The sequence below is a fragment of the Amblyraja radiata genome, chromosome 39, assembly GCF_010909765.2.
Source record: "Amblyraja radiata isolate CabotCenter1 chromosome 39, sAmbRad1.1.pri, whole genome shotgun sequence".
Lineage (NCBI taxonomy): Eukaryota > Metazoa > Chordata > Chondrichthyes > Rajiformes > Rajidae > Amblyraja > Amblyraja radiata.
Window position 1 is genome coordinate 13,571,929 of NC_045994.1, and position 17,093 is coordinate 13,589,021.

The following is a 17,093-nucleotide window of genomic DNA, read 5'->3' on the forward strand; positions in this document are numbered from 1 at the left end:
GATCATAGAAACACAGAAAATAGGTGCAGGAGTAGGTCATTCAGCCCTTCGAGCCTGCACCACCATTCAATATGATCATGGCCAATCATTCAGAATCAGTACCCTGTTCCTGCTTTCTCCCCATATCCTTTGATTCCGTTGGCCCGAAGAGCTCTATCCAACTCTCTCTTGAATGCCTGTCTTTGTTAAGCAGCACAAGGGGCTGGGCTATCAGGATGCTGCCGAACCCAATGACCAGTCAACCACAGGGTACGTACACAAGGCACAGAAACCCAGATGAGAGCCATCTTTGGCAGACATTAAATGGTGGCCTTGTCCAATGCCAGGTGGAAGCAATGCCTCTCAAGAGACAACCCACATCAGAGAAGGGAAATCCCCCAAGTACCAGCAAACGGTTCATTAACAAATGGTCAAATTTAAAATGAAGGCACTGAGCGACATGGGACAGTGGCAGGCTTGTGGAGTTCGGTCCACATTCACATCACCATGGCAACACCGAGTGGCAGAAAAGGCTCGAGGCCTACTCCTGTTGCTATGCACAACGACAGCAATTATACAGAGAAATCAGATTTACCAGGAGTGAGTTTTCAAAAAGTGGTTTGACTGCTGCTGTTTTTGATATTGAGATTGAACTGTATTGGCTTTCATCACAGTGAGGAATGTGGAATCCACTGTGATGGATGTTTGTGTTAACTTTTATTATATGTAGGTGTGTGCCCTGCTGCTGTTCACTTAGTGTGGCTGCTGGGTACCTCAAATTCCACTGTACCTTAACTGGTGCATCTGACAATAAACTGACCATGAAACCTCATTAAAAGTGGTCGTTCTCATTAAAAGTGGGCTGGGTGTTGAAACTCAATCTAAGAGATTTCCAGGCCAACACTTAAGATTATAACACAGTAAGTGAAGCCACCGCCTCACAACAACGACTGGGATTTGATCCTTGCTGTTGGTGTGGAGTATGCACGTTCTCCCTGTGACTCTGCGGGTTTCTATTTTAGATATTGATATAAATTGTGGCAACTGAAGACTGCAACGACCAGGTTCTGGGACGACAGATGGCACAATGGGCTAAGTGTTCGGCTGGCAACCGGAAGGTAGCCGGTTCGAATCCCGCTTGGAGTGCATACTGTCGTTGTGTCCTTGGGCAAGACACTTCACCCACCTTTGCCTGTGTGTGAATGTGTGTGAATGTGTGTGAGTGATTGGTGGTGGTCAGAGGGGCCGTAGGCGCAGATTGGCAGCCACGCTTCCGTCAGTCTGCCCCAGGGCAGCTGTGGCTACAGAAGTAGCTTACCACCACCGAGTGTGACTGAGGAGTGAATTAATAATGCGATGTAAAGCGCCTTGAGTATTAGAAAGGCGCTATATAAATCCCATCCATTATTATTATTATTAGGTTCAGGAATAGCTACTTCCCCACAGCCATCAGGCTATTAAACTTGGATCAGACATAACTTTGAACATTAATAGCCCATTATCTGTTATTCACATTTATTCATGTGTGTATATATTTATATAATGGTATATAGACACACTGATCTGTTCTGTAGTCATGCCTACTATGTTCTGTTGTGCTGAAGCAAAGCAAGAATTTCATTGTCCTGTCAGTGACACATGACAATAAACTCTCTTGAATCTTGAATCTTGCAACGACCGATTCTGAACACCAAGCGACCCGCAAGGGGATTTGGAAGGGTGAGAGGACGCACCTCAATGTCCCTGCTTCTCGCCACTTCCGTGAAATTCTCGTGCTGCTCGAGGGTCTTGTCCACTTTGTCATCACTCATGCAGTAACACCGCAGCCGGCCGTCGCGGCCATCGTGCATCTTGGCGAACACCACAAACTTGGCCATGTAGGGTACCGCCATCAGCTCGTTGTAGATCTGGGTGGCAAAGTTCACCACCTCCGCAGTGCGGGGACAATCCGCCAACCAGAACCTGCAGGACAGTAACAACATTCATGGTCTGGTCATTCATTCAAGGGTTAGAAACATAGAAAATAGTTGCAGGAGTAGGCCATTCGGCCCTTCAAGCCAGCACCGTCATTTAATATGATCATGGCTGATCATCCAAAATCAGTAACCCGTTCCTGCTTTTTCCCCATATTCCTTTGATTCCGTTAGCCCTAAGAGCTATATCTAACTCTCTCTTGAATACATCCAGTGAATTGGCCTCCACTGCCTTCTGTGGCAGAGATTTCCACAGATTCACAACTCTCTGGGTGAAAAGGTTTTTCCTCTGGGTTGGCCACCTATTGCTTAGCCCTCGTTGTCCCAAGAGGAGAGGCCATTTCAGAGTAAGCCAACTGGGTGGCACTGTGGTGCAGAGGTAGAGTCCCAGGTTCGATCCTGACTACGGGTGCTGTCTGTAAGGAGTTTCTTCGTTCTCCCCGTGACCTGCGTGGGTTTTCTCCGGGTGCTCCTGTTTCTTCCTACACTCCAAAGACGTACAGGTTTGTAGGCTATTTGGACTCGGTGGGCCGATGAGCTTGTTTCTGCGTTGTATCTCTGAACTAAACTAAACTGGTGATCTATGGTGCCATCTAGGGGTCGGATGTGTATGAGCGACAGACATCGTCTCCGAAAAAAATAACATTGAGTCAGATGGGTTCTTGCAACCACCCAGCAACTTCACGGCCACCGTTACTGAGACTGGAGACATGAGGGACTGCAAATGCTGGTTTACCGAAAAAGACACAAAGTGCTGGAGTAACTCAGCGGGTCAGGCAGCAGCTCTGGAGAACCTGGATAGGTGACGTTTCATGTCAGCACCCTTCCTCAGACAACAACGTGAAATGTCACCTCTCCATGTTTACCAGAGATGCTGCCAGACCCGCTGAGGTACTCCGGCACTTTTGTGTACTTGTTTGTTACTAAGACTGGCTTCTTTCTGAATATGCACTTTCTGAACACAGGCAGGTACATGGATAGTGTTTAAGACGGAACTGCAGATGCTGGAAAATCGAAGGTAGACAAAAGTGCTGGAGAAACTCAGCGGGTGCAGCAGCATCTATGGAGCGGAGGAAATAGGCAACGTTTCGGGCCGAAACCCTTCTTCAGACTGAAGGAAATAGGTAAAGTTTCGGGCAGAAACCCGGAAGGGTTTCGGCCCGAAACTTTGCCTATTTCCTTCGCTCCATAGATGCTGCTGCACCCGCTGAGTTTCTCCAGCACTTTTGTCTACCAGATACATGGGTAGGACAGGTTTGGAGGGATATGGACCAACTGCCGGCAGGTGGGACTGGTGTAGCTGGGACATGTTGGCCAGTGTGGGGAAGTTGGGCCGAAGGGCCTGTTTCCACACCTTATCACTCTACGACTCTATGACCCTACAGAGGAACAAGCCCTCGCCCCACAATGGCCATGCTGAACATTTCAATCAATCAACCAATCCTTTATTGTCATCTTGCAAAGCAACAGTTGTACAGTGCAAAATGAGAAGACATTTCCCAGGGAATACCGGAGCATCCCACATGAAACTTAAAACATTTCACACATAATAACAGTAAAAACACCCAGTCCCTGATGAAACAGTATAATAGTTAAAAGCAGGTGAAACAGCAACATTAAAATACAGAAAAAACAATGATTAAAATGTCCAGGGCAGCTGATTTGAGTGGCCAGTGTCAGAGTTATCACAATGTCAGTGCAAAGTCGCAGAATCAGGTGACTGTGAGTACAGAGTGACTGTTTAGCAGCCTCACAGCCTGTGGCAGGAAGCTGTTTAGCAGCCTGGTAGTCCGGGCTTTGATGCTATGGTACCTCTTGCCTGATGGCAGGAGATCCAGGTGTGTGTGTGGAGGGGGTTCAGTTTGTCCGTATCTATTCTCAGAGCTGTTTTCAGACAGTGGCTCCGCGTTCTATCTCCAGGAACACTGCTCACCTTGCCGATACATTGGTGGTGAAATTTACGCAGTCGTTAGCGTGGAGGAGTTTGGTGGTCCCTGTGATATCCTCCCACAGGGCAGCTCCCGTTCCCCCTGTAGGATGAATAATAATAATAATAATAATACTAATAAATACTTTATTGATCCCCTCAGGGAAATTCAGATGTCCAGAAGCCCCCAACCAACAAACCCACACATTCAAAACGAATGCAGACTGAAAATACATAAAATACCATGTGGACCTGAGAGCAATGAATACTTAAAAAGACCAATAATTAACAATTAAAATTTAAAAAATGCAAAAAAGCATCCCGCTACAGCCTAGCAGTCAGTATTATAAAATCTAATGGCTGCAGGGGTGAAGGATCTCCTGAACCGCTCCGTTCTACAGGGCAGGGAGAGGAGCCGGTTGTTGTTCTGAGCAGCATGAATGCATGCACGGGTCAACGAGACCAACACCGTTATTGCCATCTCCGGGCGGAGTGACAGAGCGCTTTCCTCCGTCTCCGCAACAAATCGCACGCTCGGTTTCTGTTTGCACAGCCAGCGAGGACGGAACGCTTGGAGAATACTCTGCCGACAAGCCGTGTGTGTACTATTTTACATCCTGCACTCATGGCTGGCCCTCTGAATGGAGACTGGATGATGTCAGGCAGGAGGCTGGAACGAGAAACGGGAGAGAGTCGGGACGAGAGGAAAGAGAAAGAAAGGGAATGGAGATGCAGGTACAGGTAGAATAGAGGCAGTAGGTTTGTGCGACAGCTGGGAAGGGGGAGGGGAAGGAGGGAGAAAGCAAGGACTATCTGAAATTGGAGGAGTCAATGTCAGTGTTCAGTAAATGTTCATACCACTGGGATGTAAATCCTTTCATAGCAAAATGATTTGAGTATAGGAGCAGGGAGGTTCTACTGCAGTTGTACAGGGTCTTGGTGAGACCACACCTGGAGTATTGCGTACAGTTTTGGTCTCCAAATCTGAGGAAGGACATTATAGCCATAGAGGGAGTGCAGAGAAGGTTCACCAGACTGATTCCTGGGATGTCAGGACTTTCATATGAAGAAAGACTGGATAGACTTGGCTTATACTCGCTAGAATTTAAGAGATTGAGAGGGGATCTTATAGAAACTTACAAAATTCTTATGGGGTTGGACAGGCTAGATGCAGGAAGATTGTTCCCGATGTTGGGGAAGTCCAGGACAAGGGGTCACAGCTTAAGGATAAGGGGGAAATCCTTTAGGACCGAGATGAGAAGAAACTTTTTCACACAGAGAGTGGTGAATCTCTGGAACTCTCTGCCACAGAGGGTAGTTGAGGCCAGTTCATTGGCTATATTTAAGAGGGAGTTAGATGTGGCCTATGTGGCTAAAGGGATCAGGGGGTATGGAGAGAAGGCAGGTACGGGATACTGAGTTGGATGATCAGCCATGATCATATTGAATGGCGGTGCAGGCTCGAAGGGCCGAATGGCCTACTCCTGCACCTATTGTCTATGTATCTATGTAAACTACCCAAGGTGCTGTTCGATGCTTAGGTATTGCAATACTCGACTGGACTGTTTCTGAGACAGGAACTTCATTATGTGTTTGCACTTTGCACACACCAATAAAGGCATCATTGCACACCGAAGACAGACACAAAATGCTGGAGTAACTCAACGGGACAGGCAGCATCTTTGGAGAGAAGGAATGGGTGACGTTTCGTATCTAGACACTTCCTCGTTGGAATGAGCATGTGTGATAGAGAGGGGAAGACAAGGAATGAAATGATATAAAGGCGTTTGGGTCAGCGAGCAATCGTTCTAGTGAGACCCCTGTTGAGGTTAGCTTAGTTTAGTTTAGAGATACAGCCCGTAAACAGGCCCTTCAGCCCTCTGGGTCCGCACCGACCAGCAATCCCCGCACATTAACACAAGCCTACACACACTCTGAACAATTTACACTCATACCAAGTGTACAAAGCCAAGCCAATTAACCTACAAACCGAAGATCTCGGAGAAAACCCCATGCAGGTCACGGGGAGAACGTGTAAAACTCCGTACAGACAGCACCCGTAGTGGGGATCGAACCCGGATCTACGGGCCTGCAAGCACTGTAAAGGGCCTGTCCCACTATACGAGTTTACCCAATAGCTCTCCCGAGTTAAAAAAAAAATCAAACTCGTGGTAAGTACGTAGAATGTACGTAGCGGGTACGTCGGAGCTCAGGACGTCTCTTAGCGGCTCGTAACACTAACGGCGGTAAACTCGTAAAGTTTTTTCAACCTGTTGAAAAATGTCCACGAGAGCCCGGAGTACCTATGAGCGGCTATTACCGTAATTCTCCGAGTTCGAATCAGGGGAAACTCGGGAGACCTCTTGAATTACCTCGTACAGTGGGACAGCCCCTCAAGGCAGCAACTCTGTGCCACCGTGTCGCCCGTGCAACTATGTTGTAACTAGGGAAGTTTGTTCTGAAGACAAAGCAACATCAACTCGTGTGTGAAGTTCACCGCCTGTGTGAGGTTCACCAAAAGCTGTGCAGAGGGGGTGAGGTGGACTGACCTATAACGCTGCACAGGAGTCTCAGGCTGGTCTCATCGCCTTCACAGCTGTTCTGCCGGCTGTTCCTCCACGAGGGCGGCAGTGGGATGCAGAGACCTATCGGGATGTGGAATTTTCTTCTCCGTGGCTCCACCGTTACAATCGGACTGAAGGTTGCCTGGTTACCCACCAACTTTGTCACCAGCTCGTCGGGAATAGGCTGGGCCTGGGGAAAGACATGACCATCAGGTACTAACACATCGTGTTTAAGAAGGAACTGTGCAGATGCTGGAAAATCGAAGGTACACAAAAAAGCTGGAGAAACTCAGCGGGTGCAGCAGCATCTATGGAGCGAAGGAAAAAGGCAACGTTTCGGGCCGAAACCCTTCTTCAGACTGATCCGGGATAATAATAATAATAATAAATTTTATTTAATGGGCGCCTTTCAGACATCTCAAGGACACCTTACATAGATTAATAGAAATAAAAACATATAATCAGAATAAAATAAGTAATACAGACATCACAGAGACACAAATTAAAAACAGAATTCAGTCCAAAAACAGAAAATCAATAACACAGTGTGAAGATGGGGGGGATGGGGAGAAGAAAGGAAAAAGGAGGAGGAGCTCGAAGGCTGGGGGATGGGAGGAGACAGCAGGAGGGCTGAGGAAGGGGAGGAGACAGCAAGGACTAACAACATTGGGAGAATTCAATGTTCATGCCCCCAGGATGCCAACTCCCCAAGCGGAATATGAGGTGCTGTTCCTCCAATTTCCGGTGTTGCTCGCTTTGGCCATGGAGGAGACCCAGGACAGAGAGAACACATCAATGGTGCAGGTACGAACACATCAATGGGTTTAGTTCACTTAGACACAAATAGCTGGAGTAACTCAGTGGGACAGGCAGCATCTCTGTAGAGAAGGGATGGGTGACGTTTTGTGTCCATGTTTAATTTATGAATTTGATTTCAGACTTTGTCTCTCCCTTTTTACTCTACCATGGTCATTTCAACGAGGAAGGGTCTCGACCAGAAACGTCACCCATTCCTTCTCTCCAGAGATGCTGCCTGCCCCGCTGAGTTACTCCAGCATTTTGTACCTATCTTTGGTTTAAACCGGCATCTGCAGTTCCTTCCTACACATTTAGCTCAGTTAAAGTTCTGGAAAGATGCCCAGATACCCAGTGGCATTTTATAGATCAAAATGCTCACATCCTGTGAATTGAACAAAGTCCTAGTACAAATGGAATATCAAACATCGGACTGGAGGTGAATTGCAACCACTCGACTGTGATAAAATATTTTTCTTAAGTATTTTAAATGTTTGATGATCCCCTAGGATTTAAGGTACTTTGGAAAGAATTATTATCAACATCCAATGCCATTAGAGAGTCACGCACACTGGTCACACAACTAAACCTTCTAGACCATTCTGTAGTTCAGTTTGGTTTAGTTTTGGAGATTCAGTGTGCAAACAGGCCCTTCGGCCCACCGAGACCAGTTCTATCCTACACTGCAGGGAAAAGTGCTGGTAAATGGGATTTGTAAAGATATGTGCCTTGATGGACGGCACAAACATGTTGGGCTGAAGGGCCTGTTTCTCCCTCTGTGTGACCATGACTCTATCAAGACTGGGGAGACATTCCTTTAACCTTTCAACTTGCTGCATCACATGGTAAACAGCAAGAGATTTCTCTTGTGTTTCACCTCATATCTCTCCTATTTCAAGTTCAAGTGTTCAACTTGTTCACATTTATTGTCAGCTACGACCTCCTACGACCTCGTGACGACCATGCTGCGAGTACGAGTCGAGGGCAAACTCGGCAGAGGTCGTGAAAGTGGGACAGGCCGTTAAAGATGAAATGTTGAGGAACATTATTGCGGTTCATAGCAGCTGTAAAGATCAAGGTGAGTGCTTACCTGCAGCCCCAGGCGGACTTTCTTGATGACTGCTGACGCAGGGAAGGTTGTCTGGACCTTTGGTACGAGGGTGCTGCTCACCACGCCGCCCTCAGGCCCGATCCACTCCGTGTCCTGCTTGATCCGGGAGACGATGGCAAAGTAGAGCGGGAAGTCCATGGACGTGATGCGGCAAATGCGTTTGCGATCCAGCTCGTCCGTCGAGTCCAGATCTGTAGGGACACAAAGCCATGGTCAGTACAAGGCATCTGCCGACGCCCCTCCTGAATGCAGAGAAGTCATGGTGGCGCAGCGGTAGAGTTGCTGCCTTATGGCAAATGCAGCTCCAGAGATCCGGGTTCGATCCCGACTACAGGTGTGGTCTGCTCGGAGTTTGTATGTTCTCTCTGTGACCTGCGTGGTCTCCGAGATCTTGTTTGTTACTAAGACTGGCTTCTTTCTGAACGTACACTGTCTGAACACAGACAGGTACATGGATAGGACAGGTTTCCTCGGTTCTCCGAGATCTTCGGTTTCCTCCCACACTCCAAAGAAGGACGTACAGGTTTGTAGGTTTAATTGGCTTGGTAAATGTAAAAATTGTCCCTAGTGGGTGTTATTGTGCGGGGATCGCTGGTCGGCACGGACCCGGTGGGCCGAAGGGCCTGTTTCCGCTCTAAACTAAACTAAGAGTCTCAACCCAAAACGTCACCTATTCCCTATCTCCAGAGATGCTGCCTGTCCCATGAGTTACTCCAGCTTTTTGTGTCTATCCTGAATGCTGAGAGATGGTTCTAGTCATGAAAAGATCACTAGAAGTTCAAATCCCAGCCTGGCTATGTCACAGATTTAAATCACTAAATAGCCTGGCAGGAAGGATATGGAGGCTTTAGAGAGGAGGTCTACCAGGCATCTGCCAACGTTACCCCTGGCTGCGAGAGATGAGACTTTGGAGAGGAGGTCTACCAGGATAGACACAAAAGAAAGATCAGCCATGATTGAATGGCAGAGTGGACCTGATGGGCTGAATGGCCTAATTCAGCTCCTGTCCCATACAAACGTATGAAAGCCAGCCATGGTTTGGGAGCCAGTCTCCACGGCCCGCTCCCCAGACCCCAGCGCATCCTTACCTTCGTCCATTCCGCTCAGGAGCTGCTCCAGCTGCTCCGGCCCACAGCAGTTCCGGTGGTCCTTCCACGTCGATCCGTTCTCGCTGCGGAAGACCACCAGCTCTCGGTCCGAGTGCTCCACCGAGGCAAAGTGCGGGATTTCCACAATGACGGGGCTGGATGAACAGAGAGGGAGGGCGACGGTGGAACAAGAGGTCAATTACATTCACTGGGGGAATACAGCGGAGAATACTGTATTCAACGAGTTTTCAAGAGAGAGTTAGATACAGCTCTTAGGGCTAAGGGAATCAAGGGATATGGGGAGAGAGCAGGAACGAGGGAATGATTTTGGATGATCATATTGAATGGCGGCGCTGACTCGAAGGGCCGAATGGCCTACTCCTGCACCTATTTTCTATGTTTTGAAAACACTCAGCCTTGGAGAACGACCAAAATGTAATCATCAACTTAATTCAAGAATTGACACTTGGTTTAAATTGCTAACTTGTCTAGAGGCATGAAAGGCATAGGGAGTGGATGTGGAGAGGATGTTTCCACTGGTGGGAGAGTCTAGGACCAGAGGTCACAGCCTCTAGAATTAAAGGGCGCTCTCTTAGAAAGGAGGTGATGAGGAACTTCTTTAGATGGAGGAGAGATAATCTGTGGAACTCATTGCCACAGAGGGCTGTGGAGGCCACGTTAGTGGATATTTTTAAGGCAGAGATAGACAAATTCTTGATTAGAATGGGTGTGAAGGGTTATGGGAAGAAGGCAGGAAAATAGGATTAGGAGGCAGAGATCAGCCATGATTGAATGGTGGAGACTAGATGGGCCGAATGGCCTAATTGTACTCCTATAACATATTCCACATCAGACTTCTGTTTGTTCATTCCACTGCAATTATTGCCATCAGAATACTGTACATAAAATTAATAGATTTCTGGAGATTACGGGAATCAAGGGATATGGACTGGTCCAGTTCTAGTAGAGAACTCATTTTAGTTTTGTTTAGAGTATTATTGTCACGTGTACTGAGGTACAGTGAAAGGCTTTTTGTTGCGTGCTATCCAGTCAATGAAAACACTAGACAGTATACAGATACAAGATATAATGTTTAATGCGTGTGGGATAGAACTGGTGTTTGCGGTGATTGCTGGTCAATGGGCTGAAGGGCCTGTTTCCGCACTGTATCTCTACACTAGAAGTCCTCCACCTTGGGTACGCTGGACAAGAAAGATACACTTACGCCTGGAAGCGAGTCCCGGCCGGTCCCAGTGCGACCACTCTGCTCCCCAGCCCTTCTCCTTCCACCAGTGGCGGTGGGCTCACCAGCTTCTGGGACTTCACCACGCGGCAGGTGATGCGCGTGGGGGCGTTGCAGGTCTGCGGCGGTATGATGACCCGCATCCCGTTGTGCCGGCTGCCTCTCATGGAGCCCCCCCGGGCGTCCACCATGAAACTCACCAGAAATCTGCCGAGAGAGAGACCACCAGTCAGCACGGGGGAACCCCCCCCCCACAACCCTCGTGACGCGCGCGGACTTCCAGAGGACTACGTGACGTAAAACCGACCCCGCCAGTAGTCTCCACCGGCCTCTTATTGCAGGTAATAGTTTCCTAACTCTTGGGAAACACAGTGGTAGAGCCGCTGACTCACGGCGCCGGAGACCCAGGTTCGATCCTGACCCTGGGTACCATCTATGTGGCGTTTGCACGTTCTCCCCGCGACGGCGTGGGTTTCCCTCCGGGTGCTGCGGTTTCCTCCCACATCCCAAAGACGTGCGTGTTTTCCGGTTCTGTAAATTGTAAACCAGCCTCTGTAAATTGCCCCTACTGTGTAGGGAGTGGGTGCAACATTGGGATAGCATTGCAGCCATGTGAATGGGCAATCGGTGGTCGGCGTGGAGTCGATGGGCCAAAGAGCCAGTTTCCATTCTACATCTTTCAATAAATAGAATGGTACCAGCGATCGACTCTTGAATCTCTAAGGCACACAAAATTGCTGGGGAAACTCAGCGGGTGCAGCAGCATCTATGGAGCGAAGGAAATAGGCGACGTTTCGGGCCGAAACCCTTCTTCAGACTGATGGGGGGTGGGGGGGAGAAGGAAGGAAAAAGGGGAGGAGGAGGAGCTCGAGGGCGGGCGGATGGGAGGGTGGGAGGAGACAGCTAGAGGGTTAAGGAAGGGGAGGAGACAGCAAGGGCTAGCAAAATTGGGAGAATTCAATGTTAATGCCATACGGACGCAAGGTCCCCAGACGGAATATGAGGTGCTGTTCCTCCAATTTCCGCTGTTGCTCACTCTGACAATGGAGGAGACCCAGGACAGAGAGGTCGGATTGGGAATGGGAGGGGGAGTTGAAGTGCTGAGCCACCGGGAGTTCAGGTAGGTTATTGCGGACTGAGCGGAGGTGTTCGGCGAAACGATCGCCCAACCTAGAATCTTGAATCTCTGCTTGGTTGACTGAAAACATTCCTCAGGTCTTGGGTTGAGTTGAGTTTATTGTCTCGTGTGCCGAGGTAGAGTGAAAAGATTCAGCTGTGTGCTACCAGTCAGCGGAAAGTCAACACATGATTACAATCGAGCTGTCAACAGTGTCCAATTGGAGAGGAAAAGACTACAAAAAGTAGTAAACACTGCCCCAGTCCATCATCGGCTCTGACCTTCCTTCCATCAAGGAGATTTATTGCAGTCGCTGCCTCAAAAAGGCTGGCAGCATCATCAAAGACCCACACCATCCTGGCCACACACTCATCTCCCTGCTACCTTCAGGTAGAAGGTACAGGAGCCTGAAGACTGCAACAACCAGGTTCAGGAATAGCTACTTCCCCACAGCCATTAGGCTATTAAACCTGGCTCAGACAAAACTCTGATTATTAATAACCCATTATCTGTTATTTGCACTTTATCAGTTTATTTATTCATGTGTGTATATATTTATATCATGGTATATGGACACACTGATCTGTTTTGTAGTAAATGCCTACTATGTTCTGTGTGCTGAAGCAAAGCAAGAATTTCATTGTCCTATCAGGGACACATGACAATAAACCCTCTTGAGATAAAGTAAAAAACGCTGCTGTTGGAGTGGAGATCTCAAAGAGTTGGATCATTGGTAATGCGTGATTGTTGAACCACCTCTATGACGGGCACACAAAGAGTCGCCTGCGTTGGCCGCCATCTTAGATCATTGTCTGAACACTGGTGACCTCAAATGGTGAATTTGTGTTTAGGCTAAACTCCGAACCTTTTGCTTAAGCCTGATGCTTTCTGTCCCCAGAGTCAGAGCTAAACTTGGAGAAGCAGCGTTTAGTTTTTATCCACCACATAGATGGAACAAACTTCCTGAAAAATGCAGGTGCGCTCCAAATCTCAGTCCTTTTAAATCGGGGCTGAAGACTTTTCTCCTTGACGCTGCTTTTAATTACTTTCAATTTTAGTTAAATTAAATAATTATTCATTTCTAAAATGGCACTGTAATTTTTATTCTTGTATTTTATACGTCTTATTCTATTTTAGCTTGTTTTTATTTATTCTTTTTAATGGTGTTTTAATTGCTTTTGATTGCTTTGTGTAAAGCACTTTGAATTGCCTTGTTGTTGAAATGTGCGATATAAATAAACTTGCTTGCTTGATGCAACCTAATGCCCCTGTCCCACTTAGGAAACCTGAACAGAAACCTCTGGAGACTTTGCGCCCCATCCAAGGTTTCCGTGCGGTTCCCGGAGGTTGCAGGTGGTTGCCGGAGGTTGCAGGTAGTGGAAGCAGGTAGGGAGACTGACAAAAACCTCCGGGAACCTCCGGGAACCGCACGGAAACCTTGGGTGGGGCGCAAAGTCTCCAGAGGTTTCCGTTCAGGTTTCCTAAGTGGGACAGGGGCATAACTTTATTTTCTAGCATCAAGCTTTGCAGCCTCATTCACCCCCAGCATTGCTACAGAAGGCTGTGGAGGCCAAGTCAATGGATATTTTTAAGGCAGAGATAGATAGATTCTTGATTGGTATGGGTGTGTCAGGGGTTATGGGGAGAAGGCAGGAGAATGGAGTTAGGAGGGAGAGATAGATCAGCCATGATTGAATGGCGGAGTAGACTTGATGGGCAGAATGGCCTAATTCTGCTCCTATCACCTGTGAATATGAATTTTTCGAAAAATCGTCACGACAGCATTAAACCTTCATCTGCAGCTGAATTCTCCCCAAGATTATCTCAACGCTGTGATATTTTCACTGATGATCGCATTGCAATTTAAAGCTTTGGAAATCAATTAATGAAATGAGCTCCGAGCCTGCCAGCAGACACTCACCAGGAAGATTGTTAGAATGCAGCTAGCGGCAAATGAAATACTCCAGGCAGGAGATTCAAAGCATTCATTACATTTGCAGTAAAGCCCTGCGATTAAAGGCCTGTTTCGTGAATCGTTAAAAGGATGTCACCATTTGAGTGAACATTATCGTCGTGAAGTATTAGTAACATGCTGAATGATAGCTGGTAGGCCAGCCCTTACATCACCACCCACGCTTGTGTCCCTCCACGCCTATTCTAACAGCTTCAGTTTACTACCCTGCCGCAGTATACTGTGCTGTTAGCAGATGCTTCTGCCAAGTCTGAAGCATGTCCAGTACTCAAGGTCACGATCGATCTCACTTCATAATCTAACATTGTGCAGAAGGCCGAAGATAGACACAAATTTCTGGAGTAACTCAGCGGGCCAGGCAGCATCTCTGGAGGGATAGAATGGGTGACGTTTTGGGTCGACACCCCTCCTCAGACCCGAAACGTCACCCATTCCTTCTCTCCCCAGAGATGCTGCCTGTCCGGCTGAGTTACTCCAGCATTTTGTGTCTATCTTCGATTTAAACCAGCATCTGCAGTTCTTTCCTACATATGGTGGAGTAGGCCTTTGGATTTCAGTTTCTATGCACACCAGCATATATCTACTGACTGCTGGTGGCTAGCACATTCCAACGCTTAGGTGGGTCTCCAATCTACTCATTGTACATTGTATTCAGCAAAGATCCTATAGCGGAGCAAGATAGACCACTCCTTATAAATACAATGGGCTGATGTGTAGTACGCAGCGGAGCAGAACATGAGCCTTGTTTTCATCCATTTCAGTAACCCGAACCGACCCGACTTGTAATGTAATCAACGTTGCGGGGGAACAGTTCGTGTTATAAATTATAATTCTGAAAATGGGGAGAAGATTTTTACCAAATAACTTTTATTTTTACGAGGATGTTTCCGTAACCTGCTTCCATCTCCGCACTTGTATCTTTGCTCCACTATGGGATCTTTGGTGCGGAGACGGAAGCCGGTTACGGAAATGGGGCCGAAAATTACCCATGACCGTACAACGTCTTTTTCGCCGAGTTGACTATCTTGCTCGCTGTAGGATCTTTGGTATTCAGAAGTAGGGTCCCGGCTCAAAGCGTCACCTATCCGTGTATAGGAAGGAACTGCAGCTGCTAGTTTCAACTGAAGATAGACAGAAAAAGCTGGCGTAACTCAGCGGGACAGGCAGCATCTTTGGGGAGAGAAGGAATGGGTGACGTTTCGGGTCGAGACTCTTCTTGTTCTCCAGAGATGCAGCCTGACCCGCCGAGTTACTCCAGCACGTTGTGTCTTTTTCTGATTCAAGAGTTTAACCCTAATCCCACGAAGGAAGTGGCTTCACGGAGACACTATAAACCGCAGATGCTGGGATCCTGAGCAAAGCACAAAGTGCTGGAGGAACACAGCAGGTCAGGCAGCATCCGGAGAGGGAGTGGACACTCACGTTTCGGGTTGGGACACTTCTTCAGACTGACTCCCGACCCGAAACTTCGCCTGTCCATTCCCTCCCCAGGTTCTGCCTGACCCACTGAGTTCCTCCGGCACTTTGTGTTCTGCCGAATGAATTGGCTCAGTTCGATCTATTATTATTACATCTGTTAATCAATTTAAACACACCCAATGGAATATCCCTTTATCCTTTTGGTTTTCAGAAGGATGCAAGCCTGCTCTTTGCAACTTCCTGTTGGTAACAAGCACCACTGTGTTATTCCTAACTGTCACTGTATGTCATGTTGTGGGTGGAGCACCAAGGCAAATTCCTTGTATGTGAATACTTGGCCAATAAACTTATTCATTCATTCATTCATTCATTCATTGCGTTGCTAATGTTTTCAAAGATGATGAATTAATGAATCTTTCAGTTTGCAGTATCGGGCAGACTGGTGGCAGAGAAACTACTCCGACAACAAAGGGTTAAACTATCTGGCTAAATAATCACACAAATAATCTGACAGTGACAGGTTAATCTAGTAGACTGGTCAACTAGACACAGGTTAATCCAACACAGATGAGTTAATCTATCAGAGCACACAACTAGCCACAATTGGTAGGGGTGACGAGACTTTGGAAACTGTGCCCCCGTCTACTGACAAGCCACAGCCCGAGTTCTTTATGCCAGTTGTACCCTGACCTTTTTTCACCCAGAGATTTGTCAATCTGTGGAATTCTCTGCCACAGAGACAGTGGAGGCCAATTCACTGGATGTTTTCAAGAGAGAGTTGGGGCTAACGGAATCAAGGAATCAGGAATGGGGTACTGATTCTGGATGATCAGCCATGATCACATTGAATGGCGGTGCTGGCCCGAAGGGCTGAATGGCCTACTCTTGCACCTGTTTTCTATGTTTCTATGATCCTAATCTTTCTACTAATCCCAGATTCTGACTAATCTTTACACCCCATCCTAAACCCTGACCTTAACCTTTCTCCCCTAATCAAACTCCGACCCTAATCTTTCACCTGATCCCAATATGCCCCCTCTCTCATACAAGTTCACAAGTTATAGGACTAAAATTAGGCAATTCGGCCCATCGAGTCCACTCCACCATTCAATCATGGCTGATCTCCGCCTCCTAATCCCATTTGCCTGCCTTCCCCCCATAACCCTTGACTCCCGTTCCAATCAAGAATTTGTCTATCTCTGCTTTAAAAATCTCCACTGACTTGGCCTCCACAGCCCCCTGTGGCAATGAGTTCCACAGATTAACTTCCCTCTGACTAAAGACCACCCTCTGAACCCCCCCCCCCCCCCTCCCTCCCTCACCCCACTCTGGCTCCTACATTGACGTACGTGTCTGTCTATGGGACATTTGACCCGACCCTGGTAGGGGTGACCCTTGATGCAGCTCCCGCTAGTTCCGCATTGCCTGCGGGGGATGGACAGAGCTGCAAGCTGGAGGGGACTGCAGGGGTGCGGCTGCAAAGGTGCCCGACTTTGACCAAACCGACTGCAGTTTCAGGCCACACTTACCCGGACCGGACAGGGTTAGGTTCAAGTGTGTTACAAGGAGCAACACTGCTGGTGGCTTCACTAGTGAGACATGAAACAAGATAGACAGGAGACGTTGCTGGGTGCAGATTGCCCCCCTGGTCCCCAGCAACCTCCCACGAGAGGGTGAGGAACTAATCTTCACATGGAAGACTTCTACAAGGGGAAGATGAAAGAAGTGCGTTAGGGAGAGACAATGGAAGGAGGTTGAGAAACTCCTCTCCTATACCACTTACCCAGGAAGGACAATGCTGGCATTGTCGACAGAGTTGGTGCTATCGTACATGTCTGCAGAAGGCCTGCTGAGTTCACTGATGGAGATAAAACGAGAGAGACACTGCATGAGGTGACCTCCAGT

At 47.9% G+C, this 17,093-nt stretch overlaps 1 protein-coding gene across 7 annotated transcripts in view; it reads right to left on the bottom strand.

Moving 5' to 3' along the window:
- ank1 (ankyrin 1) overlaps positions 1-17,093 on the bottom strand; it is a 208,595-nt gene that overhangs the window by 44,556 nt on the left and 146,946 nt on the right. For all 7 annotated transcript variants that reach the window (XM_033014019.1, XM_033014023.1, XM_033014024.1 and 4 more), the window contains 6 exons: positions 10,663-10,887; positions 9,438-9,592; positions 8,329-8,540; positions 6,429-6,633; positions 3,886-3,982; positions 1,713-1,941 (listed from right to left, as the gene is read on the bottom strand). In XM_033014019.1, the coding sequence (XP_032869910.1) occupies positions 1,713-1,941; positions 3,886-3,982; positions 6,429-6,633; positions 8,329-8,540; positions 9,438-9,592; positions 10,663-10,887 (1,123 nt within the window). The remainder of the gene's footprint in view (positions 1-1,712; positions 1,942-3,885; positions 3,983-6,428; positions 6,634-8,328; positions 8,541-9,437; positions 9,593-10,662; positions 10,888-17,093) is intronic.